This window comes from Perognathus longimembris, chromosome 16 (genome assembly GCF_023159225.1).
Source record: "Perognathus longimembris pacificus isolate PPM17 chromosome 16, ASM2315922v1, whole genome shotgun sequence".
Taxonomy (NCBI): Eukaryota; Metazoa; Chordata; class Mammalia; order Rodentia; family Heteromyidae; genus Perognathus; species Perognathus longimembris.
In genome coordinates, this window is record NC_063176.1 from 56,896,581 (window position 1) to 56,922,154 (window position 25,574).

The window sequence follows — 25,574 nt, forward strand, 5'->3', positions numbered from 1 at the left end:
ACGCCCTGGCTCCGAGCCCCACGGTGCCCCATGCCCTGGCTCCGAGCCCCACAGCGCCCCACTGTGCCCCACGCCCTGGCTCTGAGCCCCACTGCGCCCCCACGCCCTGGCTCCGAGCCCCACTGCGCCCACGCCCTGGCTCCGAGCCCCACGGCGCCCCACTGCGCCCCACGCCCTGGCTCCGAGCCCCACTGCGCCCCACGCCCTGGCTCCGAGCCCCACTGCACCCCACGCCCTGGCTCCGAGCCCCACTGCGCCCCACGCCCTGGCTCCGAGCCCCACGGCACCCCACGCCCTGGCTCCGAGCCCCACGGCGCCCCACGCCCTGGCTCCGAGCCCCACGGCGCCCCACTGCGCCCCACGCCCTGGCTCCGAGCCCCACTGCGCCCCACGCCCTGGCTCCGAGCCCCACGGCGCCCCACTGCGCCCCAGGCCCTGGCTCCGAGCCCCACGGCACCCCACGCCCTGGCTCCGAGCCCCACTGCACCCCACGCCCTGGCTCCGAGCCCCACTGCACCCCACGCCCTGGCTCCGAGCCCCACGGCACCCCACGCCCTGGCTCCGAGCCCCACTGCACCCCACGCCCTGGCTCCGAGCCCCACTGCACCCCATGCCCTGGCTCCGAGCCCCACGGCACCCCACTGCACCCCACGCCCTGGCTCCAAGCCCCACTGCACCCCACTGCACCCCCACGCCCTGGCTCCGAGCCCCACTGCACCCCACGCCCTGGCTCCGAGCCCCATGGCGCCCCACTGCGCCCCACGCCCTGGCTCCAAGCCCCATGGCGCCCCACTGCGCCCCACGCCCTGGCTCCGAGCCCCACGGCGCCCCACTGCGCCCCACGCCCTGGCTCCGAGCCCCACGGCGCCCCACTGTGCCCCACGCCCTGGCTCCGAGCCCCACTGCACCCCACGCCCTGGCTCCGAGCCCCACTGCGCCCCACGTCATGGCTCTGAGCCCCACTGTACCCCACTGCACCCCACGCCATGGCTCTGAGCCCCACTGCACCCCACTGCACCCCATGCGCTGGCTCCGAGCCCCACTGCACCCCACTGCGACCCACGCCCTGGCTCCGAGCCCCACTGCACCCCATGCCCTGGCTCCGAGCCCCACGGCACCCCACTGCACCCCACGCCCTGGCTCCAAGCCCCACTGCACCCCACTGCACCCCACGCCCTGGCTCCGAGCCCCCACTGCACCCCACGCCCTGGCTCCGAGCCCCACGGCACCCCACGCCCTGACTCCGAGCCCCACGGCACCCCACGCCCTGGCTCCTAGCCCCCACGGCGCCCCACGCCCTGGCTCCGAGCCCCACGGCACCCCACTGCACCCCACGCCCTGGCTCCTAGCCCCCACGGCGCCCCACGCCCTGGCTCCGAGCCCCATGGCACCCCACTGTGCCCCACGCCCTGGCTCCGAGCCCCACTGCACCCCATGCCCTGGCTCCGAGCCCCACTGCACCCCCACGCCCTGGCTCTGAGCCCCACTGCACCCCACACCCTGGCTCCGAGCCCCACGGCGCCCCACAGCTGGTATTTTCCATGACACCCCATGTGACCCATGCAGAGGGTGCCACTGGCAGAGAGGCCGCCACACACCATGACCTCTGGCCTCCCCTGACCTCCGACCTCACCTCTGGGTGAGGCCTTGCCCAGGGGGCAGGGAAAGAGGAGGCGGAAGAGGAGTGTCCCCCCGCAGGGCCCAGGGAAGAGCCCACGAGCCACATCGCCTGGCAGGGCTCCTCCCACTCAGTCCACTCAGCACTGACCCCCAGACCCCCCCAGAGCAGGCATGGAGGGGGCTGTTCCCCCCCCCCCGCCCGACCTGGCCCTCGGGGCGTGTGCCGGGGGGACAGGCTGTGGTCACTCGGGCCCGTGGGGAGGAGGGCCGGGTGGGCGTGGGGGAGCAGCTGGCCCCGTGACCCCGACGCGCCCGGCCGGGCGGGCTGCCGGCAGCTGGACACGCCCCCCCCCCCCCCCCCCCGGCAGACCGGGGCTGAGCGCCCAGAATCAGGTTTCTTGCCAGGGGGGGTTGTAAATCAATAGACAACATTTTTATCACAGGACGAAAATTAATTATTTAGTGTTGAACATGTTGGCGCTCACTTAACCGCTGGCGGGGTGGTCGGAGGACGGCGGGAACGGCCCCCCCCGCGGGCCCCGGCGCCCGGGGGACACTGAGGCCCGGAGGAAGGGCCCGCGCGAGGCCCCGTGGGAGGCGGAGGCCGGCGGGCTCCACCCCCGTGAGAGGACAACCAGGGGCCCCCCGACAGACCCAGCCCGGGAGAGCCTGGAGCCCGCACCCCGAGACCCCGAGACCCCCTGGCCCAGCGGTGTGGGGAGGGTCAAAGGTCGGAGGCCCGGTTCCCAGCAGGCATTCGTTGCGTCCGACCCGGCCATTTGCAGGGCTTTCGGGAGAGGACGCGAGGCCGGGCGCGATCACGCCGGGCTGAAGAGGGCGCATCGACCGGCGGGGGGGGGGGGGGGGGGCCGCGTTGCACACCCGCCCCAGATGACGCTGAAATCCATAAACGGCTCCCCGCGGCCTGCTGACACCCGACCCCGCCGCGGCCCCCCGGGCCCGGTCAATGCCGCTCCATTAGGGCCCCGGCCTTCGGCCGCGCCGGGCCGGCCACCCCCGGGGCCGTCCGGGTTAATACGCGCCCGGCGTTTGAGTCCCGTGTCCATTAGTGTCACGTTGCTAGCTGGCCGGCTCAGCCATCGATCCGGCACGGTCCTGCTCGGAGGGCCGGGACCCTCGGAGGTCAGCGGGGGACACGGCGACCCCGTCTGCTGGCCCCGGGTCAGAGGCCACCGAGCCTCCAGGGCCCCCCCCCCCCCGTTCTGGGTGGCCCCCGGTGCCTGGGTGCCTCCACGCTGCCCACGCAGAGGCGGGCGGGCCCTGGCTCAGGGGCACGCGTGCAGCCTGCCGGGGCCGCCCAGGGTTCAGCCCTGCCCTCGGGTCCCCCGGCCCGGGGGGGCAGGGCTGGAGAGCCCACGCTCTCCCCTACTTTAAGCTGAGAAGCCAAGGGATCTTAGCACCCACGTCACGTGGGAAGGCCCGGTGACCAGCGAAGCCAGGGCGGAGGAGGGCGGGAGCAGCCCACAGTCCCCCGCCAAGTTCCCTCGCCTCCCGGAGAACACCGAGAGCAAAGCCGGCCAGACACCCGTGGCTCTGTGCTGGTTTCTCCAGACCTCCCTCCCTCCCTCCCTCCCTCCCTCCCTCCCTCCCTCCCTCCCTGTGAAGTTGCTTTATAGCATGGAACACATCCAGTGAACACAATAAAAACTAAAATAAAATCTACAGAACTAAAGCGACACTGAATACACATCGCGTACGAAGGACCGGGTGCCTGCCATTTTTGAGGTTTCCTGTATTTAGCTTTTCTCTGAGCTTCCTGGTGGCCAAGGAGAAAACACAACAAGCAGCGAAGGCTTGTGGAGAACCCAGGGCCCGGCCGAGGAGCAGGAAGCCTCCGCCTCCCGGCTCTACAGCGCGTCCTCGCATCCTGGCTGGCTGGCCCTGGGGGTTTGGGCCTTGCCAGCTCCCCCAACCCTGCCCTTCCCCCCATCTCCCCTGGAACCCCGGCTGTACCCTGGGCCGCCCCCTCGCTCCCAGCCCCTTTCCTCAGTGACCACCCCCCACCAAATGACAAGGTAGACACTGGAGCTGGCTGGGCGGGGGCAGGCGGGGCTGGGGGCAGGCGGGGGCGGGGGCAGGCGGGGCGGGGGGCAGGCGGGGGCGGGGGCAGGTGGGGCTGGGGGCAGGCGGGGCGGGGGGGCAGGCGGGGCGGGCGAGGCGGGCAGGGCAGGTGGCTGGGTGGCCCCTGGCGGCTGCGGCCCCAGGACTCTGGTGGAGTCCTCCCCGGGGGGCCCCCCGGCTTCCCCAAGTCTTTCTCCTGTGACCGGGGGGGCTCCGCGTGGACGCCCGCAAGTCTAAGGATCCCACCCCCGGTGCTCGCGTCCTCGGGCTGCTGGGATGGATTTCCTTGAAGCGCCCTCGCTCCGTCGGTTTCCGGGGGGGGCTCCGGAAGGCCTGGCCCCCGCCTGGCTGGGGGCCACCCACGGGGCGCAGTTTCCTCACGTCCGCAGCCGAGCTCCGCGTGGGTCGGGCGCAGCGCGGTCTGGGTGGCTGCAGCCCGTGCAGCTGGAGTCCATCCTGGGGGCAAGATGGCGGAAGGGGGGGCAGGTAGAGGGACAGGGCAGGGAGCGGAGGCGAGGAGCCACTCGTGGGGGAGCGGCCAGGCAGGCGTGGACTCTGCTGGACGGACAGGGATTAGCGTGCTAAGAAGGGAAACGGGAGGGGGTTCTGGAAGGGAACCGCCCGTGCAAAGGCCCAGGGGTACCTGCGACCCTTCGGAGGGCGGGAGCCAGGGACCCACCTTGGAGGAGGGGGGAGAGGGGGGAAGGGAGGGTATGGCAAGCAACTTTTGATGACTAGAAATCAAGGGTCTCTCTCTCTCTCTCTCTTTTTTGCTCAAGGCCGATGATCTACCACTTGAGCCACAGCTCCACCTTTGGCTTTTTTGCTCGCAGACTTTCCTGCCCCGGCTGGCCTTGAACCCTGACCCTCAGGTCCCAGCCTCTGGGGTAGGTAGCGGGGGTCCCAGGCGTGAGCGGCCGCTCGGCGTTGGCATGGAGGGTTTCTGTATGCCGACACTCCAGTGCTAATATAAGGATTCTAGGAACTCTGGAGGAAGGTAATGAACTGCTTGACCTTCGGTGACCTGCTGTGTGGCTGCAGGCAGACTTTGGCCCAGCCGGGGGGGGGGGGGGGGGGCTGGGCTGGAGGAGCCTGGCAGCTGTAGGGGCCTGGGCTGGATCCTGGGGGGGGGCGGCCGTGGGGGTCCGGGCTGGGCCCCTGGGGGGCGGCCGTGGGGGGTCTGGGCTGGGCCCGGGGGGGCGGCCGTGGGGGTCCGGGCTGGGCCCGGGGGGGCGGCCGTGGGGGTCCGGGCTGGGCCCCGGGGGGGGGTGGCTGTGGGGGTCCGGCCTGGGCCCTGGGGGGCGGCCGTGGGGGTCCGGGCTGGGCCCCGGGGGGGGCGGCCGTGGGGGTCCGGGCTGGGCCCTGGGGGGCGGCCATGTGGAGGGCACCCTCCTTTCCCCACCAGCTCTGGTGTGGGGGGGCAGCCATGGGGGCACCCTCGCCTTGGCAGCACCCCCCCCCACTGTCTCTGACGGAACCCACTGCCTGTGCAGGTGAGCCCGCCTCTGCCCATGGCGCCTTAAACACACAGCGGGGCGTTCAGAGCTTTCTGGGGTGCACTGAGTCACGGGCCTTGCCGACGGCCTCCCCCCCCCCAATGAGCCCCGAGTCCACGTCCCCGTGTCCACGTCTGCCTTCGATACGCGCGGCGTGGAAGGCCCGGAGCACAGCGGGGGCGCGCGCAGGGTCCTCCTTCCTGGAGATGTCGTGGGGCGGGGGCGGCGGGGGACGCACCGGCCATGGCGCAGGCTAGACCAGAAGGTCTGCGAAGCCGAGGGCACCGTGTGTGGGGGGGCCGGGGCCCCGGGGCCCCGCGTGTGGCCGGCCCCCTGGCGGGGGACAGCCGGACAGAGGCGGCCCCCCGGCTCCTCAGGCCGCCCGGGTCCCCGCCTCACGGGCCTGGCTGTGCCGGGGCCCCCGGGGTCCTGACCTTTGCCCCGGGCAGCCGGGCCGGGCGGGCCCCTCCGCAGCTGGTGAGGACAACGACCCCGTTGTCCAGCAGGGCCCTCGGCCACCTTCTCCGGGGACCTAGTGACCCCGAGCAGGTTGTGAAGAGGTCCCCGCGGGCGCAGTGAGGGGCGCTGACCTGGGTCAGTGTGCGGGAGCCGCCGCCCGGGAACCCCCGGGAGGACAGCGAGGAAGGACGGGGGGCGGCTCTGTCCCCAGCCAGGCATCGGCCCGGCCGGCGGGGCCCGGGGGGACCGCGGGGGTTGGCCGTGGGCCGGCGGGGACCACGCAGTCCCGGGGACGCTGGTGGGCGGGGCCCGGGAGGCGCCACGCGTGTCCTAGGTGGCCCTGCGTTGTGGGAGGAAGGAGGCAGTGGGGGGCACCGGGCGTGTCCCAGTCGAGCCTCTATCCATGGCTTCGACGGCCCCTCCGCAGCCCTTCCCGGCCCGCGTGGGCGCCCACCGAGGCGGACGCTGCTCCCCGCGACCGTCCGCCCGGCGCCCGCCAAGCGCGGAAACCCTGCCAAGCTCGCGCTCAGACCCCAGAGGACGGAGACGAGGACGCGACGGCCGAAGACAGCAGGGAAGCGCCACGCAAGCCCGAGTACCTGGACGTCGAACACCGAGCTTCCGGAGCCGCAAAGCCGCGGGTCAGCAGGTAGAGCCGCCGGCCGCACGGGCTCGTCCGCCGGCAAAGCCTCTCCGCGGTGGCCGGCGGCCGACCCCACGCTCCGTGGCGAGGTGGGCGACGCTCTCCCTCCGAGACCGGGAGCAAGGCGGGCCCGCCCCTCACCCCGCTGCCAGCGCGAGGAGGCGAGTAAGGGGATCCAAGGCACGGAGACGGGGAAGCGGGGCGCCCTGCCGAATCCAGAATGGGGTGTGCGGAGAATCTGAACGAAGTGGAAATCAACCTTAGCGCTCCGAAGAGATTACAGCAAGGTTGCAGGCTATAACGTGGATAAGCCAAAATCAGCCTGTCATCTTGCTGTAGACCAGCGACGAACCAATGAAACTCGGATTTTTTTAAACACAGTGCCATCGGCGGGGCGCCAGAGCCCGTCGCTCAGCTACTCGGAACGCTGAGGTGCGAGGATTGCGGCTCCACGCCAGCCCTGGCAGGAACGTCCACGAGGCTCCGGTCTCCAGTGAATGACCTGGAAGCCACGCGAGGAGCTGTGGCCCCGGCAGTCCTGGCGCCGGGTCTCAGGGCCTGGGCGCTGTCCCTGAGCCTCCTTGAACTCAAGGCTAACAACACCCTGCCACGTGAGCCACCGCGCCACTTCAGACTTTCCTGAGTAGTGAGTTGGAGACACGAGTCTCACAGATGAGTTGTGTTCGCAGCGGCCGCCAGCGCCGCGCCATCGCCGCTCCCCGACGCCAGCGCCGCCTCTCGTCCCCCCAGCTCCAGCCGAGGAGAAGGGGGGTGAGCAAGGCCTCTCTCTATACCACGGCTCCATCGCCGCTCCCCGACGCCAGCGCCGCCTCTCGTCCCCCCAGCTCCAGCTGAGGAGAAGGGGGGTGAGCAAGGCCTCTCTCTATACCACGGCTTGTACCAAGCAGACTGCCCGCAAGTCCACCGGTGGTAAAGCACCCAGGAAACAACGGGAAGCAAAAGCCGCCCCCAAGCGTGCGCCCTCCCCGGGAGGGGTGAGGACACCCCATCCTTACAGGCCTGGTACTGCGGCGCTTCGTGACATTAGACGCTTCCGGAAGTCCACGGAGCTTCTGATTCGCAAGCTCCCTTTCCGGGGCCTGGCGCGAGAAATTGCTCAGGACTTCAAAACAGATCTGCGCTTCCAGAGCGCAGCTATTAGGAGGCAAGCGAGGCCCATCGGGTTGGCCTTTTTGAAGATACCAATCTGTGTGCTAGCCATGCCAAACGTGTAACAATTATGCCAAAAGATATCCAGCCAGCACGCCGCATACGCGGAGAACGTGCTTAAGAATCCATTTAAGGGGGCTGGGGGTAAGGCCTAGTGGCAAGAGAGCTTGCCTCCCATACATGAAGGCCTGGGTTCGATTCCCCAGCACCACATATACAGAAAATGGCCAGAAGTGGCGCTGTGGCTCAAGCGGCAGAGTGCTAGCCTTGAGCAAAAAGAAGCCAGGGACAGTGCTCAGGCCCTGAGTCCAAGGCCCAGGACTGGCAAAAAAAAAAAAAAAAAAGAATCCATTTAAGAGGGGAAGCATTTCATTCTCAAAGTTTCCCCCTCCCCCTTTTCTTGTTATCAGTAGTTCTGAATGTTAGATTCCCCCCCCCAATGGGGTCAAAAGGTACTTAAGTATATGATTGCCAGCGGGAAAATGGGGGACAGAAATCAGGTTATTGGCAGTTTTTTCCATTTTCCTTTGTGTGTGAATTTTTAAGGTAACTGCGGGGATATAAAGCATTAATGCAAGTCAAAATGTTTCAGTGAGCAAGTTTCAGCAGTTCAACTTTATAACAATTATAAATAAACCTGTTAAATTTTTCTGGACAATGCCAGCATTTGGATTTTTTTTTTTAAAAAATAAGTAAATTTCTTATTGATGGCAAAAAAGAAATAAATAAAAAGAGTCTCACAGATGTTTTCCTGCCCGGGGCTGGCTTTGAACTGCGGTCCTCAGATCTCAGCCTCCTGGGTAGCTAGGGTGGCAGGCGTGAGCCCCGGTGCCCGGGCTGAGCACTAGTCTTGGGTGAGAGTTGCTCAAGGAGAGCACTGTGTTCAAGCCCCAGCATTCGCATACGTATGCGCACACACGCGTGCGCACACACACACACAAACCCAATGCCAGACCCAATGAGTACAAATTTAACAAAATACGCGTGCGCTTTGTGTGTAGAAAACTCCACAAACGTGATTAAAAAAAGCGAGGGCGGGGGAACGCGAATTGAGAGGAGGAGGCTGGCCGTCGTGGATACGAAGACCCGGCTGCCAGCTCCTCTCAACGCCCTGCAGCAAGCCGCAGACGCCCGCCACCCCCCCCCCCCCCGCCACCCCCGGCCGCCGTGCACGCCGAGGGGCAGAGCCCGGAACCCCGAACGGCCAGCGTGGCGTCGGGGGAGGGAGGGCCAGGTGCAGCGCTGCGGCCTGCGGAGGGCGGGCAGGCGCGTGGAAGCGCTGTGGGTCGCGTGGGCGTCTGATGTGGCGGAGGAGGCCGGGGAGTCCCAAAGCATGGCGTGCAGCCACGAGACACGCACACGCAAACCCGCACGGCCACGAAGCCGGCGCGGCGTGGCTCCCCACCCCGAGCCGTGGCTCCAACTCCAGGCTCGGCAGCCGAGGCGGAAAGGAGCCTCGGGGGCCGTTTCTGTCTCCCGGGTCTTGAGGAGGGGTGCCCGGGCACGGGGGGCACAGTGGGCCCGATGGGGAGTCCGCCCCTTGGCAGCGCCCTCTCCGCCCCGTCGCGGGCTGCCGGGGTGCGGGGGGCCCCGGAGTTCAGGGTCTCCGCTGGGAATGTCCCGGAGGCCTTGCAGGCGCCCGGGCCCGGCTCGTCCAAGCCCAGCAGGGTCGCCGGCACATTCCCAACGGTCCCTCCACGCACAGTGACCGGGAACGTGGGCGCGGCTGTGCCCCCTCCCCCCCCGCCCCCGTGGAGTACCATGTCCTCCAGCACTGCCTCCCCACCCCACCCCCCGCACTGTGCCCACCGCCGGCGGGACCTGCGGCCTCCTCGGTCATCACCTGCCCGGGCGGCTCCCCTTCTGCCCAGCCCCGGAGCGCTGCCGGGCGGGCAGGCCGCCCCCCCCCATGACGCCCTCCGGGTGACGGGTACGTGGCCCTCTGCCAGGGAGCCTGCCGCAGCCCCCACTCCCGTCCCAGTTGTCACAGCTCCAATATTTTGTGCATCCAGCAAATTCCAGCCCGGGTGCGGGGCCGCCGGGTCGGCTGCCCGCGCGGCCTTTGTGCTAACGCGGTGCCAGGCGACCGTAGAGGCCCGCGGAGGCCCCGGCGGGGCGGGGCGGGGGCGGGGCTGGTGCCGGTCGGGGAGTCCGCCCCGGTGGGCCCGTGGGACCGGCCGGCAGGGCCACGGCAGCGGGGAGGACAGCTCCTGGCCTGCCTCTGCTGCCGGGGTGAATTCCGGGTTCTCTACACGGAGCCCTCCCCCCCCCGCCAGCGTGACCCCCGAGAGCCCCCTCGCCAGCCTCTGCCCCTCCCCCGGGCCGAGGCCCCAGGCACACCCCAGCCCTGCGCTCCGACAGCCGGCCTCGGGCACGGGAGAGGACGGGCAGCGGGGGCAGAGGAGGAGAACGCGGGGCGGCCGGGGCCCCCAACCTGGACGGGCGTGGCGGCGCCGGGGGCCTCCGTGGCTCCGTCTGCGCCCCCGGCGCCCGGGGGAGCGGAGGCAGGCGCAGCCTTCCGTGGGGCCTGGTGCTCCCCGTGGCCGGGCCGGCGGGGCAGAGGCGGCCAGGGCCCCAGCCCAGGACGCAGCCCTGGCTCCCACCCGCCCCGCGTGACCCGCTCCATGGCGGGGACCCCGGGGCCGCAGGGCGGGGGGCGGGGGCGCTGGGGGCCGGGGCGCCCCCTCTCCCCTGCGCAGGGGGCTGCCCCCGGCCCCGAGCTCTGTGGCACGGACGGGCGCAGGGTCCCAGCCACGGCTGGGGACGCCCCCGTGCCTCGGGCTCGGTCTCCGTGAGGCCCCGTGAAACCGAGACCCCCCCCTTCAGGAAATGCCCCCGACGGCAGGCAGGAGAGGGGCTGACGTGTGAAACCGGATCCTGGCGCGAGGACAGAGCCGGTGTCTTCTGCCTGACGGGCGGAGGGCTGACGGGGGGGGGGGGGGGGGCGGGGGTTGGGGGGTGCAGGACGCCGTTCCCACCCGCCTCGCCACCCCAGGCGGGCCGGGAGCGCTCCCGGGCGCCCTGCCAAGAAGGTATTGTGTTCGGAGAGACGAACATACTTTTCATTTTTTCGACAATTTCCGTTTAAGAAGTTCCAAATGTTCGGCCATATGATGTGAAACTTGACTTCAAGAACGTCCTTGGGGGGGTGGCGGAGGGGAAGATGTGGGGGTCTGACCCCTTGACCCCCGCGCCCAAGGGGATACGATTTCAAGGCTCTCTCCAGCTTCCCCGCCGCCCGCCTGGATCCAGCGGCGGGGACCCGCGTGCGGGCTGAGCCGGGCCCCGCGAGGAAGCCAGACGCCGGGAGACCCGGGCCCCGGCTCCGCCCCGCCTGCCTCGGTTTCCCCGGCTTCGGGTAGACTCGCTCACTCAGTGTCCTGCCCGCCGCCCCCCCCCCCCGTGCGGTTAACCCACGAAACCTCCAGTGGATCCCAGCAGGGGAGACCTCGGGTCCCCCCACAGGCGGCTGCCCCGAGACCGGGTCTGTAACAACCTGATGGCGGCCCAGACCAAGCGGGTACGGGGATGCGGCCCCGGCGACGGAGTCCAGGGCCTCGACGGGCCACGCGTGACGCCCCGGGCCGCCCCGGTCACCAGGCGAGGCAGGACGGCTGTCCACAAGTGGATGTGTTGGGTTTCTCCTCGGAAAGGAGGAGGGGGCTAGCGGCGGGGGGCGGGGGGAGGAGGGAGGGAGGGTGGGCCTGGCCCCCGTTTCCTGTGCCACCCCCAGAACAACACCCCTGTGTCCAGGCTCTGGCCTGCACTGGGCTTGGGTGAGGGACTCCTGCCTCCGGCCAACAGCCTGGAGCTTGCCATCCATGAAGCCACCGGTCAGATTCCCGAATGAGCCGTGGGTGTCCTGGCTGTCGACTGCACGGCACAGGTGGCCGGGAGCCGGCGCCGGCCCGGCCAGGCCCCCACGGCTCAGCGGCGGCCATGGGCGCTAGGGAGCCCCGTGCTCAACGTGGAGGCCGGGCGCAGCTCAGAGCCGGGGCTTGGTGTCGGACAAGCCAGGGAGGGCGTGGACAAATGACACTACCGCTGACACACACGCACGCACGCGCACACACACACACACGCACGCGCCAGTAAATAGGGCGCCGGGCCCCGGGTGTCTGAAGCCAGCAGGTGGGTTGGGGACCCCCGCGGGCCTCAGTCCCAGCCCCCTTCTGAGCTGTCCTTGCTCAGGTGAGGCGGGCCAGGCCCCAGGCCGGGAGAGGCCCCGGGGGGGGGGGCCAGGGGGGGCCGGGCACGGCCCCCAAGATGAGTGGACAGTGAGCAGGCAGAGGCCCAGACCCACGGGGCCGACCACCAGGGGGCCACAGGTAGACGCCGAGGCCGGGCCGGGACCCTGGGCAGCACGCAGGTTGGCCGGGCCTCAGTTTCCCCTGTGTCACGGTACGGAGCGGCTGCGGCGGCGCCCTCACCGAGTGTGACGGAGAGGAGGGGAGCCAGGCCCGGCTACCAAGTCAGGAGGACTTGGGGAAGATCCAGCCCAGCCCAGGAAGGAAGGGTGGGCCGGGCACGTGGACGGGCCACAGGGCTCCGGAGCCCCAGGGACACCGGGCTCGTCTGTGGGAGAAGCATGGCCGCCGCGGGCCGGGAGAAGCCACCGGGCCCCCCTGTCCCTCGCCGCTTTAGTCCCGCACGCCGAGCGGACGGCAGGGCCGCTCCACCAGCTGCCATTCCCCGGCCCCCGCGGCTTACACAAGCACCTACTCCGCGCCGGGCACCCAGCCCATCGGGAGGCCATCGGGCACCTGCTGCGCCCTCCCGGCCGACACCTCCTCCCCACACCTGCCAGAGGGGATTAAGAAGCTGACGGGGGGGGGGGGGGGGGGAGGGGAGCCCTGCCCGCCGCGGGAATTCCCCCCACTGAGAAGGAGAGGCCAGAAGAGCAAAGAATGACCAATTACGCGCTGGCCCTCCTCCATGAAAGACCCTCTCTGTGCTCCCGCCCCGCTCGGGCTGTCAACAGCAATTTGCGGGGGGGGGGGGGGGGGGGGCGGGGAGGCTGCCAGTGACCTGTTTTTCCAGGACGGTCCCCTGCCTTCTCAGCACCCCAGGCCGAGCGCACCAGCGCTGACCAGCCCGCTCCTTAGGCGACACCCCCTCCTTGAACTTCACCTTCACGACCAGGAACCCCGATGGAGGGGGCGGGGCGGGGGCTCCTGTGCTAATGGCGTTCCAGGGGGCCGGGGGGGGCTCTTATCCGATCCCATCCCGGCAGTGGGCGCATCTCCCCCGTGAATGGTCAATTGTTACCGAATCCTAATTGGTTCCGGGTCACTCCCTCCGAGGCCCGGGCTGCGCGCCCTTCATTTTTTCAATTAAATCTTAACAATTCACATCTGACAGAGCTCAAAAAATCTTGTCAAGCGCGGTTCGGGTTTGGGTAGCGGGAACGGGCGCGGGGTGGGGGCGTGGCGCGGAGGGAAGCGGTGCTCACGGGGTGATCGGAAGAGCTAATTACGGGGGGGGGGTCCCCCGGCCCCCTCGCCTCCTGGAGAAGAGGTCTTTTCCACCAAGTCTCAGAAAACATTTTGGAGGTGACGGTGGAGGCCGGGGACCCTTCCCAGTCTCCCCCTCCTATCTCCATCCACAGGAGATTTTTTTTGGGGGGGTGGGGAACAAAGAGCCCCGGGCTGGTCTTGAACTTGTGATCTTCCCGCCTCCTCCTCCTCCCCAGTGCTGGGATTACAGGCACAATCTCAAATCCCAGAATGCACGAGGGCTCAGCCCCGCCTCCCTCTCCACAGGGAGAGCCAGCGGGGGTCACCACACCCCCTAAGTCCATGCTGTCCCCCCAGAGCCCCCCCATTGCAGCGGGGGCGTCGCTCAGGATCTGTGACCTGGCAGGGCCGGGTCTCATCTCCCCGCCTGGGTCCCCACTCCTCGGCCAGGTCGGGGAGTTCCTGCGCCACCCTCCCAGGACGTGGGTGGAGGAACGGGGCGGTGGAGGGCAGCTCCCTGGCATGGAGACGGCGTGGGGGGCGTGGACGGGGCGGGCACGGCGGGCCCCGCGGCTCCCCCTCTTGGGGTTCCGGCGCATCTCCTCCGGGAGGCCCAGCCCGGGGCCTGCTCCTCCTCCAGGCCGGGCAGGGAGTCCCGGTCACCCGGGGACGGCGCCCCCCCCCCCCCCAGCGGGCCCCGCAGCTCAGATCCTCCCGTCATTGGCGCCTTCTCCCATCCAGACTCAGTGTTGGTGCCATCCGCCCCCTCCCTCCAACCATCCGCCCCTGCACGTGCCCGGGGATCCCTGCCCCTTCTCCTGCTGCCCCCCCCCCCCGGCCCTCGCCGCCTCCGTGTCTTCTCCTCAGACCCCAGGAACCACGGGCCACGGCGTCCGCCCCTCTGGAGCGCGGCCCCTAGGATGGCGCCACGGCGGCACTGCCCCGCCAGCGGCCTGGGCCCCGCTCGCCGTCTCCCCGGCGGGAAGGGCTTCCCCCGACCTGGGCCCGGCCCCTCCTTCCTCCTCTGGGTCCCCCACACCAGTGCCGGTGGGGCAGCGCCGGCGGCCACTGCCGGGCCGGGCCTCCGCACACAGCACACTGGCCGCCCGGCCCGGCAGGCGCCCCGCAGGGCAGCTGCGGAGAGGCGGGCACTGGCCGGGGCTCCGGGCGCCGCCCTCGCCAGCCTGGCGGGGGCTGTCGGGTGAGGCGGTCCAGAGGGGCCCAAAGTGGCACCGCCAGGGGGTGTGGGGTGCCGGGCCCCCTCCGCCTCTGTGGGAGGCTGACTCCCCAGCTCCCTGCCCTGCACCCCGGCGGGAAGCTGTGCTCGCCGGGCCCGACGTGGGGCCAGTGTTCCTCCACAACGGGCTGGGCCGGGAGAACCCTGGCCGGCGGAGGTGAAGGCAGCCACGGGGCAGGGAGCACCGGGAGGCCTTCCTCCACGCCACGGGGCAGGGAGCACCGGGAGGCCTTCCTCCACGCCACGGGGCAGGGAGCACCGGGAGGCCTTCCTCCACGCCACGGGGCAGGGAGCACCGGGAGGCCTTCCTCCACGCCACGGGGCAGGGAGCACCGGGAGGCCTTCCTCCACGCCACGGGGCAGGGAGCACCAGGAGGCCTTCCTCTATGCCACGGGGCAGGGAGCACTGGGGAGGCCTTCCTCCAAGGGGCAGGGAGCACTGGGAGGCCTTCCTCCATGCCACGGGGCAGGGAGCACTGGGGAGGCCTTCCTCCAAGGGGCAGGGAGCACCAGGAGGCCTTCCTCCACGCCACGGGGCAGGGAGCACTGGGGAGGCCTTCCTCCAAGGGGCAGGGAGCACCGGGAGGCCTTCCTCCACAGCTGGCTGCAAGTCTGGTGTAGGCGGCGGAGGGCACAAGTTCACTGGGGGCTTTGGGGAGCTTTCGCCTCTCCAAGTGGTCTCTGCGTGCCCGCTGGCACCCAGCCCCTCAGCCCCCCTCCACCTGGAAGTCCTCCCCGCCCTGCTGCCCTCCCCACCCTGCTTTCTTGAGGCAAGTCTCTGAAGGCAGGGAAGCTGCAGAGGTGAAGGCACAGGGCCGTGGAGGGCTGGGGCTGTCCTGGGTGCAGAGGTGAAGGCACAGGGCCGTGGAGGGCTGGGGCTGTCCTGGGTGCAGAGGTGAAGGCACAGGGCCGTGGAGCGCTGGGGCTGTCATTGCAGAGGTGAAGGCACAGGGCCGTGGAGGGCTGGGGCTGTCATTGCAGAGGTGAAGGCACAGGGCCGTGGAGGGCTGGGGCTGTCATTGCAGAGGTGAAGGCACAGGGCCGTGGAGCGCTGGGGCTGTCATTGCAGAGGTGAAGGCACAGGGCCGTGGAGGGCTGGGGCTGTCCTGGGTGCAGAGGTGAAGGCACAGGGCCGTGGAGGGCTGGGGCTGTCCTGGGTGCAGAGGTGAAGGCACAGGGCCGTGGAGGGCTGGGGCTGTCCTGGGTGCAGAGGTGAAGGCACAGGGCCGTGGAGGGCTGGGGCTGTCCTGGGTGCAGAGGTGAAGGCACAGGGCCGTGGAGGGCTGGGGCTGTCCTGGGTGCAGAGGTGAAGGCACAGGGCCGTGGAGGGCTGGGGCTGTCCTGGGTGCAGAGGTGAAGGCACAGGGCCGTGGAGGGCTGGGGCTGTCCTGGGTCCTGAAGCAGCCGGCTCGGCTTCTTGCTCTTTCCCCTGACTGTTTTCTGTTGCTTTAATCTATTCCTATGAGACAGGGTCTCAGGATGGAGCCCAGGCCAGCCTTGGACTTGAACCTGAGACCCTCCTGTGCCCTTCTTGCTCGTTCTGCCCAGGGTACACGCACAAGAGCAGGCCTCGTTTTTCCACCCATCACCGTTCTTCAGGCTGGCTCTGGTGACCAGCAGAGCTCCTGAGATGGTCTGTACGTGTACCACAATCAGAAAACGCCAGTGCCGGCCTGTCCCTGGTGTGAGTCCTAATTACCCATCATGCTGTGTGTTCACTTAGCTGGGCTGTAGTGCCAAGTGTGTAGAAGCTTCTGGAAAGGTACATTTTAGATGTGACTATGGTCCAATTCAGTCAATTTCTGAGTGTCTCCGTCCTCTCAGTTATCCGGTGATTGTGTGAAATGCTGGCTAGGACTGAAGGAAGCCGTGGAGAACTCCGTTTAAAAGCAAAGAGCATGCAGCCAGAATAACCCAACGCGACCCAGGGACTCCCAAGGACTCTGGCGTCCACGTGTGCTCACCTTTTCTTATCTCCCACGAGGGACGTGGGAGAGACCACCGCCCAATGTCGGTCCTTGGGCTCCGAGGCCCGCAGTCTCCTCTTCCTCGCAGCTGTCTTGGGGCTCCTCTGCCCGGGGGGGGCTCCCCGGCCACCATCCTTCAGGGCAAGAAGTGGCGGCCGGCCTGCCACTCCCGCCTCTTCCTGGCCTATGGAACACAGGTGTGCTTGCCAGGCTTTTGTTTCTGCTCCTCAAAAAGCAGAAGGACCAGTGCCGGGAGAGTCATCGCGGACACAGGGCTGGGAGCCCAGGGCAGACCTGCTGCCTGAACCCTGGACCCCCTGGCACCTGGATTCTGTCGTTGCTTAGCATCTACTGACTGACCACAGGCCTCCATCTCTCTCCAGCAGCCCGGCATCTTTCCTGCCCCCGCCAGCTCACAGATCCTCCAGGAAGTCAGGCCAGGAACCGTGACCACAGAAACCCCAAGCAAGGCAGTCACGGGCTGCCCCTTTGGGCTGTCTGGGGGGCAGGAGGGGCAGGAGGGGCGGGGTGTGGTGCCGGGAAGGCTGGCTGTACCTAGCAGAGCTGGGAACTGTCAGCGGTGCCTGGCGTCCTGCTGAGGCTCCCCAAGGCGGCTGAGCCGTTCTCCTGGGCGGCCCTGGACGGCCCTAGACGGGGCCTGAGGGCTCTTCTCCCAGGACCTTCGGACGTCAGGCTCTGTCTGTGCTGGGCCGCCGCACTAGCCCTCGCAGGTGTGAGCGGGAAGGTCCAAGTACCCAGCATGGCTGGCCCACAGGCCACTCCGCCTCCCCCCACACACACCCAAAGCGCCCTAATAGGGTGCAGAGAACACCCCGGCTCTCTGCAGAGCCCCGCAGATGACTTGCCCCCACCTCACCTGAAGGGCACCGGGCCAGTGCCCTACCGAGGGGCACACCTGGGAGGGAATCTGGGGGCCGTTGAACCCAGAAGGATGGCCTGGGGTAACTGCACGGGGAGCCGTGATCAGGGTGCGTGGTCTGGGAGCTGAGATGCGGTGCTGGGTAGGTTCACCAGTCAGTGTCAGACTGGGACCGGGGGTGGGGGGTGGGGGAGCGAGGGGCACGATTCCATGGGTGATTCCTTAGGAAAAACAAAACCTAGAACAGCAAAGTGAAGAAGGGAGGCTGCTCTAGCATGCAGGAAGCCCCGGGTGTGACACCCCCCCCCCCACACACACCCAGCCCGACCTAGATGACATTCAGAAGCAGAGGCTGGACCCTGGCGCCCCTCCCCACCCCCACCCCCCACACACAGGGAGGTGGGCGTGGCTAGCCCCATTCTCAGGGAGAAGGGCTTGGGTAACCCTATTCTTCGGTGTGGCAGGCATGGCTAACCTCTGTTCTCTGGGAGGTGGGCGTGGCTATCTTCTGTGCTCAGGGCGGTGGGCGTGGCCATGCCTGGTCTGGGGGGGGTGGGCGTGGCCAGCCTCTGTTCTCTGGGAGGTGGGCGTGGCCGGCACCTCCGTGAGGTCCTCTGACACCTGTCCTCCAGCACGGTCGCTGGGTGCTTCTAGCCCCAGTGTTCAGAAAGGGCCCGGCCGGTGGTAAAACGGGAAAGGAGGAGCCGAAGGGGCGCCGTGTGCTTCTCTGTTCACTTATTTATTCTGGGGCTGGGGATGAAGCGCAGGGTCTTCGGTGTGTTTAGCGAGTCCTGCCGCGGCCCTAGCTGGCAGTTGAGATCTTGGCATTGAAGTGTTAAGATGACGGCTGCGTCGGGGGTGCCCTTGGATCCGAAGTCATCGTAATGAGCTCTTCGGACCTGTCCGAATCCGCGAGGAGGCGGGAGGCGCCCCGCTTGAGGCCGGCCTGCAGACATAATTTCCGCTTACAAAATGCTGCTTGGTGTTGTCTGCTTCCTTTCAACGGCGTGCCCGTGTTCATCTGGAGGTTTCTGGAGTCCTACATTAGGAGTGGTTTTACTGTAATAAAACGTTATCATTGGTGGTGGGGGGGAGGACGACAAAGCAGGACTGCCTCTGACAATCAACAGATCGATGGTGCCTGTCCGCAGGGGTGAATGTTCGTTCTTACGCACGCACAGCACGGCTGCGGGTCGGGTTCTGTGCCCAGCCCACACGCTGCCTATTTTTCTCAATAAACGAATAACAGTGAGAGAGACGTTTCGAGAACTCTGGGGCTGGAGTGCAGAAAGCGCTGGCCTGCCACGTGCGTGCGAGGCCCTGGATCCCTTCCCCAGCGCATCCGAATCAAACAGTACAAATAAATTTAAGTAAAAACAGAAAAGGCAACGCTGGCTGCTCTCGGGTAACCGGTTGGGGTGCCTTTCCTCCATTGCCTGTATTTTCTGGTTTTCCTGCACGGGCCTTGTCTCGTGGAACGCGCTGGGGGAGACGCAGGACCCACGGGGCGAGCCGGCCCACGCCGCCTCCCCTCAGCAGCCTGGAGGCCAGGCGGACGCGACACCGGGCCCTGGCGCATCTCCCGGGCAGAGTTTGCAGCCAAAGGACTGCTGGCCTTGAGCGCCTCCGAGGCCCGGCCTCCCTGCCGGCCGGTCCCGAACCGGCGCCCGCCCGAGGGGTTCTTCCCCGAGGGCGCGGGGTGGGCCTGGGGACGTTCCGCGGTTCTGGCTGGGTCCGTGCCCACCAGGCTCACGCGTCTCCGGACTGGGGCTAAGCGTGCTACTCACTCCTCCGGAGGTTCGGGACTCCCAAGGGTCGCACACTTGCCTTCCCCACGGGGCCGCGCGTCCAGCTCCACGACCCGCGTCCCCTGCGGTCCACGGGGTCTGGAGAGCGCCAGTCCCTGGCGCGCCAGGCGGAGCTCGGGCGGTGGGGAGGGGAAGGGTGGAGGAGGAGACGGTGGGGAGGGCGAGGACGCGGGTGGAGGAGGGAGAGGGGAAAGGGAGGACCGAGGGGGAGGCTTTTAACGAAAAAGAAGTCGAATCATCAGCGAAACCATTAGGGCTAATGCGCTGTACAGTAAGACGCGAGATCGATGCCGGGCTCGGCCCCCAGCGCGGGCCCGGCCCCCGCCCCTTTGGGGGAAAATGGATTTTCGTGATTTCAGAAACGACGTCAAACCCAAGCGAGCCTGGCCGGGACGCGCTGACGCCGCGGGTGCGCGCGGGGCTGGAGCGGAGCGCGCCCTCCGGGAAGGGGGCCCCGGCCCGGGCGGAGCGGGGTGGGGGGCGCCGAGGGGCCCCGCGCAGCGGGAGGAAAAGCGGTCGCCGGCTGGCGGGGTGGTGAGGCCCGGGCGGGCCCACGGGCGGGGGCCAAAGAGCGCGATCGTGCGAGGAACTCCCGCGGAAGGAAACGCGCCCGCGCCCCAGGCTGCGCTCCGGGGCTGGCGGCTCCGGGACCCCCGGCCCGGCCGGGGCCCCACGTCCAGGCGCCGGCGGCAGCCCCTCGGGGTCGCACCCCGCGCTGCCCGCCGGCCCGCCCGCAGCCTCCGGGGCCGGAGCCCGCCCGGCGCCCGGGGACAGGCGTGCGCCCAGGTCCGGGAAAGGCAGCACCGAGGCCGCAGGCGCGGACACAGCCCAGCCCCCGAGCTCCAGGGAAGGAAACGCCGAGGCCCTGGGGTCCCCCACACCTGTGGTGGGGCTGGGCGGGGAGGGGAGGGGCCCCCAGCCCAGGGAGAGCGCACTTCTCCCCTTTCCCGAGCGGGGACGGGCCGCGTCCGGTGCTAGTCCCACCCCGGCTGGACTCGGGAGCAGGGGGAGCCGCGTGAGCCGGCGGAGGGCGGCCAGGGCGCCCCGAAGCCAGCGCCCCCACCCCCAGCCTCAGCCCCGGGCCCCGGGAGGCTGGGCGGCCACTCTCCGCGCACACGGTCTCAGTCACCCCTCACCACAGAGCCACGCCCCCAGGCCACCGCCGGGGTCGGAGCCTTCCCCCGCCCTCCGCGGCCCGGCCCGGGGCAGGACGGGGTGCCGGGCCCGACCGCCCCCTCCCACCCAGCCCCCCTCCGCCCGCCCGCAGAGGTGGGGTCGGCTGAGGTCGCTCAGCTCCCTCCCTCCTCGGGTCCGACTGGGAACGAGACCCCAGCAGAGCCACCGCCTTCCAAGGTCACGGGGCCCGTGTGCGCCGGGGCGGGGGGGGGGGTGGGGAGAAGGGGGCGCTCGGGGACCCAGTGTCACTGCGGGGACCGGGCGGCGAGGCGGGGGTCCCGGGAAAGCGCGGCGCCCGCCCGCTCCATCCTGGGGCCCAGGGGGCCGGCGCTCGCGTCCGCCCCCCAGGATCTCGGCCCTGCGCCCGTCTTCCCCGAGGGGCCGGAGGGGTCCAGCTCCGGGGTGCCAGGCGGCCCGCGTGCGCGCGCGGTGCCCGGCCTCTCCCGCGCGCTCCCGGCGCGCACCGCCCTCTCCCCGCGCCCACCTCCCGGCAAAGGCGTGGAGTCTGGATGGATCCGGACCCGGGGACGGAGGGGGGGAAGTGGGAAGCGGCGAGGTGAGCACCGCGGGGCGGGGCCCCACGGCGCCCCAGACTCCCCGACGCCGGCGCGACGCCAGGTGAGCGGGCCCGGGCGGGGACCCGGCGGGAGGGGCGGGGCCGGAAGGGCCGGGGGCGGGGACCCCGGAGGGCCGGGAGCCGAGCGGGTCCCCGGAGGTCGGGGCCGCGCGCGTCGACGCCGCGCCGTCGGCGATGGCGGGGCCGGGGGCGCCCGGCGTTCGCGGGGGCCGGGGCCCTGCGGGCTGGCGCCACGCGGGGCTTTCGCTCCTTCCGCCCCGCCACCCCGAGGCCCGGCGGCGGTCGCCGTCCCGGGCCCCGCGGCAGGGAGGGAGAGGGGACGCCCGGCCCGGCGAGGCCCGGCGGGGCAGCTCCGGGGGTCCGTCCGCCGCGGCGAGGTGGGTGGCGCTGGGCGGGCGGCCGGGGCGGAAGGGGCGTCCCGGCCTCGCTGGGCCCCGGGGCCGGCCCGCCGGGGGACGGGGGCCCCGCCGAAACGAGGGCCGAGAGCCGGCGGGGCGGGAGACACCGAGACCCGGACGGAGCCCGGAGCCCGGAGCCGACTCACGGCCAGGCGGGGGCCCGGTCCGCCGGCGGCTCGCGCCCCGCGGAGCCCCACGGGGCCCTGCGGCCGCCGCCCGGGCTCCTTCGTAGCCGTGGGCGGCGCGCGGTCCGTGGAGGCCTCGGCGCTCCGAGTCCGCGCGGGCCTCGCCGGCCCCCGGAGCCCCGCTCGGGGTCCCCCCCCCCCGCCCCGCCCGGCACCGAGCCCCTCGCCGGCGGGCGCGTCTTTCGGTGTCCGGCCGGGGTGGAGCCCTTTGCCTCCTGCCCCTCAGGCGCCGCAGCCCGGGTCCCCCCAGGCCGCCCAGCCTCCCTCGGGCCCCACGCGGGCTCTGTGGTCCCCGGACGCGCGCGGGAAGCGGCAGGGAGGCGCCGGGGAACCGAAGGACGCGAATCCAGGGCGAGGCTGAGCCCGGGCGCATCCGCCCCGTCCGCAGCGGCGCTGGCGCGGCCCCGAGGCGAGGACCAGCGCCCCGATCTGTATCTCATTCGCCCCCGGTCCACCACAGGAGACCCCTCGGCAGAGGTGAAGCTCGGTTCCCGGGTGGGGAACCCAGAGGGGACCGGGAGCCAAGAAAGCCGAGTAGAAAAGGGGAAGCTGGGCAGTGACCCCAAGTCACAACCACCACACGAAAGCGCACAAACCACACCGAGGCGCACGTCCCAGCTAAGCGGGAAAGGGGCGAAAAAAGGTCAGATCTGTGCGTCAACTGGACGTGGAATAAACAGAACTGCCCTGTCCTCCCCCTTACCCCCCGGGGGGCAGGGAGAATCCGCTTTTTAAATCGCTTTGGTTATGGAAGCTTCCCAATAGAAAAGCAAGAGGAGCTTTATGGGCCCCTGCTCTCCTTTCTGTTCCGTAATCATCGTAGGAACGAGTTCCTCCCGTTTCTCTCAATTTTATTTTTGTCTCATACTTTGGCACAAATATGAGCATCCCATCCTTTCGTCAGGACGTGGTATTTGTAAGAAGAAATATAGCCACAAGTTACAACTCCAAATAAGTTCACAGCCTGCTCTATCACCCGGCTGCCATTGTCTTTGGTGGTAGAAATGCAGACAACTGGTTTCTTTTTCAACTTTTACTTCAAGGACCAGATAGCTAATAGGAAGCGCTATGGCTTCTATTTGAAGAAGAAAAAACAAAGGCCTGCAAGACAAGGTTGAAGCCGCGGAGACTGGCGCCACCCAACTTTCTTTCCCTCCCCACCCTAAGCAAAGCGGAGAAATGGCGAGCCCTGCCATCTTCTCTCCTTCCTCTCGGCCCCTTTGTCTCCGTGCGGGGGTGGGGGGGGTAGTTCTGATGCACAGCTTAGCAGTGTGAAGACAGGCGGCCCCATCCGTGAGGGGCCCACCTCCCCTTTTCTTTCCAGAACAGCCGGGTGGTGGTGGCCGGCGAGGGGCCCGGGAGATTCTTCTGAGATCCTGGCACCCGGTTTCCAGACACCCCCAGCAGGAGGACGGTGGGCAGCCACCTTCACTGGAGGCCCACGGGGCAATATAACAAAGGGAACCCACTAGAAGATTGGAACAGACCAGGGTGGACAGAGGAGAACTTGTGGATGTGGGGTGGAGCTGAGGGGGGGCCCAAAGAGCCTCAAGGTGTGAGGTGGGGTCACGAGAGGAGACTCCGGCCCCTCCATTTCCTCCTGGGTGCTGATGCACCGAGGGCCAACTCTTGCGCCCTACCCTCCTCAGATCAGACCTGGGGGATCCTAGATGCTGGGGAGTCTTCCCGGACAGCCATGTTGGGGGGAAGGGGTGTGAGTCCAGATCAGCTCTACCCCGCATCGCGTGAGACCCTTCGGGGGCTCACAGACACCTTCTCTGGAGGAGGCCCGGGGTGCCTGGGCCTGGGGGGGGGGCTGGGCTCAGCAGTGCGGGGTGGGGAGCTCCACTTAGACTTCGTCTGGATAGGAAGGGCGGGCCCTCCCCCTCCCCCAGGCAGGGAAAGGAGACTGAGTCTGCCTCCAACCTCCTGGTAACTGAGCCGGGCAGGCTCAGGGTGTTCTGGGTCCTAACTCTCCGCCCACCGCGCCTGAGGCTGGGACCTTTCATTGGGACAGCACCGCAGAGCCTCTTGTTGCCCTGGGTGCCCAGCCCTACAGAAGACTTCCTTTGCCACCACCCGCTCAGGCCGCCACGGTGGGCATTCGGCTTGTCTGGTGGACAGTCTGGGGCCAGAGGTGGCTCCCACAATCTCACCGGTGGGGCAGGCAGGTGTGGGGGCTTGGAAACCAGGGGAGTCCACCTGAATGCTGCTGGATTGCGGGGCGGGGGGGGGGGGCGGGCGGGGCCCTGTTGGTCTTGCAGAAATCAGGGAATGCCGAGAGAAGGAAGATCCAAGCTGGAGAAAGACCCCAGCCTGTCCTGGGCAGTGGCTAAGGGTGGGGAAGCGGAGGCCCAGGGCTTACTGCCATTAGAACTGGGCTCACACATCTGGGCGTCCAAAGTGTGTGTGCCCCAGTGGGCTCCAGGGCGGCGCGGCTGGAGACCCGAGGTGCTCACTTAGGGGAAAGGGTGACACGGATGGCTGGAAAGCCAGGAGGGCGGGGGCCGCGGTGGAGACAGATCGAAGCCATTCATCTTCTGCCAGCAGCGGAGCCGACACGGCCGGCCGAGGTGCGCCCAGGATCGATCGTGACCCTGGTGCTCGGGACTGGGAGGGCCCCCGTGGGCTGGGTGGACGATAGGAGTCCTCGCTGGCTTAGGCCGCCCTTGGCGTGACCCCCAGAATCCAGAGCCTCGTGGGCCCCATCCCTGGGCCCGGTGGGCTGGGTCCACTTTGGGAGCTGCATGGGCTTAGACGGGCCAGCTGGGAGTGCTCCCCCCTCCTGGCTGGCCGCCCCATCCGCAGACCCAGGGGTGGCTCTCCGCCTGACTTTCTTAGTGCCATTGAGAGCTGCCCTTCTGCCACCTCTGCCTGTCACTTGAGTGGGGGGGGGGGCGATCGTGTCTGGCGCTGGCCGAGGCTCCTCGCGAGATTCCAGCCTGGCGCCCCGCAAGCCCCTTCCGTGCCTGTGGGCTGTGGGCCGGCACGCAGGGCCCTCACCCAAGTGGCAAGTGCCTCCCGGGGTCTTCCAGCTGGCCATCGAGGACGCCTCCGTGCTGAGGGACGGACCCACGGGCTTCGGCACAAATGAGTGCTGCTGCCCTCAGGAGCACCCCGCAATCACCTGGGTCCCCCCCCCCCCTACATCAGCCGAGAGCAATGTAATAAAACGGCTTCAACCCCTCCACCTTGGGTCTTTCTTAACCACCCACGGCCTCGGCAGCATGTGAGGCCATCTTGGCTAGGGCGTGCGGAGCGAGAGGGCGGCGGACGCGGCTGCTCCCCGGCCTGAGCCGCAGGGCCCAGCGGATCCGTGCGGCAGGGCCGGCCCACAAGTGACAAGAGGAAAAGCCGTCTGCCCTCCACCTGGCTGTACCCATAGCCCACCGTCCCCTGGGGCCGCTGACCTGGTCACAAGACCTTGGAGAAATAACAAGCTCTCTCCTCTGAAGCGAGGATGCACCCCTCCTCCCAGACAAAGCATGGCACGGCTCAGCAGCGGAGCTTGTTTTCGTTGGGGTGCGGGGGGGGGGGGGGGGGGCGGCCGGGCAGCTCCAGGCAGGGAGGGAGTCAGACCCCAGGCACGGGGCGGGGGGGGGGGGGGAGGCTGGGTTGGAGTTACCTAGGACTCCTGGGGTGAGTTACCTAGGACTACTATGCCTCCCAGGAGAGTTTCCGGAAAGGAGAAAGGGGAGGTCACGGGGACCCCCTCTCCTGGCTGCTCTGGGATTTCTCACTGGGAGCCAGCTCTTCGATGGACTGTCCCCACCACCCAGAACATAGTGGAGTAGAAAGGGAAGTGGATTCTTTGGTGGTGGGAGGCAGATCCCTCTGCCCCCCCCCGCCCCCAAAGATACCGTCCCTTCTGAGATCAAAAACACACCAGATAAAGTGCTCCTCACCCTGGCGGAGCACAGTAACCCCAAGCAGTCCAGCTTGGGGCTGCGGCTGACATTAGAATGGTACCGTGGGAGCCGGCGAGCAGACCCCCAACCCTCAGCCGGGGTTGCGGGGCCCACGGGAGCCGGAGGCGGCGGGAGCACAAACCCTCACCCAACTTTGCCCAATCGCCAGGGTTTTTGTTTTGGCCCAAAGAAATGTCCAGCCCTTCACCACCAGTGCTGAGAAGGGCCGCACACAGGGGTGCGAGGGGGGGGGGTGTGCCTCTTGTGGAAAATTCTAGGGGCGAACATGCCCTGCTCTGCCTGCATTGTGGCCCTTTCGATTTCCGTCTCCAGAACTCTGAAGCACAAGGTCACCGCCACTTCCTGGCCTCCCCGAGACTCGGGGAGCGTCCACCCCGGGCCTCCAGCAAGGCTGCCCCAGACCCAGCACGGCCCCCAGGTTCCCTGGCCCCCACTGGAAAGAGGGCGTCCATCGGCCACCTGGCTTCTACCAGAGGAGGCCCGGTCCTGTA

At 68.8% G+C, this 25,574-nt stretch overlaps 2 protein-coding genes across 2 annotated transcripts; both read right to left on the reverse strand.

Annotated features, from left to right (window-relative positions):
• Positions 1–2,101: 2,101 nt before the first annotated feature.
• LOC125364561 (collagen alpha-1(I) chain-like) lies at positions 2,102–9,233 on the reverse strand. Its single transcript, XM_048364154.1, has 6 exons — positions 8,627–9,233; positions 6,971–7,151; positions 5,633–6,506; positions 3,949–4,158; positions 2,503–2,789; positions 2,102–2,321 (listed from the first exon to the last, which is right to left on the reverse strand). Exons 1-6 carry the CDS (start codon positions 9,231–9,233, stop codon positions 2,102–2,104), a joined length of 2,379 nt encoding a protein of 792 aa, XP_048220111.1.
• An 8,508-nt stretch (positions 9,234–17,741) lies between these two features.
• On the reverse strand, positions 17,742–21,527 carry LOC125364562 (collagen alpha-1(I) chain-like). Its single transcript, XM_048364155.1, has 4 exons — positions 20,234–21,527; positions 19,089–19,699; positions 18,838–19,030; positions 17,742–17,956 (listed from the first exon to the last, which is right to left on the reverse strand). Exons 1-4 carry the CDS (start codon positions 21,525–21,527, stop codon positions 17,742–17,744), a joined length of 2,313 nt encoding a protein of 770 aa, XP_048220112.1.
• Positions 21,528–25,574: the final 4,047 nt, after the last annotated feature.

What these genes read in the sequence shown, in the direction of transcription:
- LOC125364562 (XM_048364155.1), bottom strand. Translation starts at nt 21,527, where the DNA reads ATGCGCCCGGGCTCAGCCTCGCCCTGGATTCGCGTCCTTCGGTTCCCC. An exon ending in GGTCCCCGCAGTGACACTGG is followed by an intron (nt 19,700 to 20,233) that starts GTCCCCGAGCGC and finishes GCCCCACCACAG; the next exon opens with GTGTGGGGGACCCCAGGGCC. An exon ending in CATCGATCTCGCGTCTTACT is followed by an intron (nt 19,031 to 19,088) that starts GTACAGCGCATT and finishes TTTCGTTAAAAG; the next exon opens with CCTCCCCCTCGGTCCTCCCT.
- LOC125364561 (XM_048364154.1), bottom strand. Translation starts at nt 9,233, where the DNA reads ATGGTACTCCACGGGGGCGGGGGGGGAGGGGGCACAGCCGCGCCCACG. An exon ending in GGCGTGCACGGCGGCCGGGG is followed by an intron (nt 7,152 to 8,626) that starts GTGGCGGGGGGG and finishes CCTTCTCCTCAG; the next exon opens with CTGGAGCTGGGGGGACGAGA. An exon ending in GCTGCGAACACAACTCATCT is followed by an intron (nt 6,507 to 6,970) that starts GTGAGACTCGTG and finishes TGGATTCGGCAG; the next exon opens with GGCGCCCCGCTTCCCCGTCT.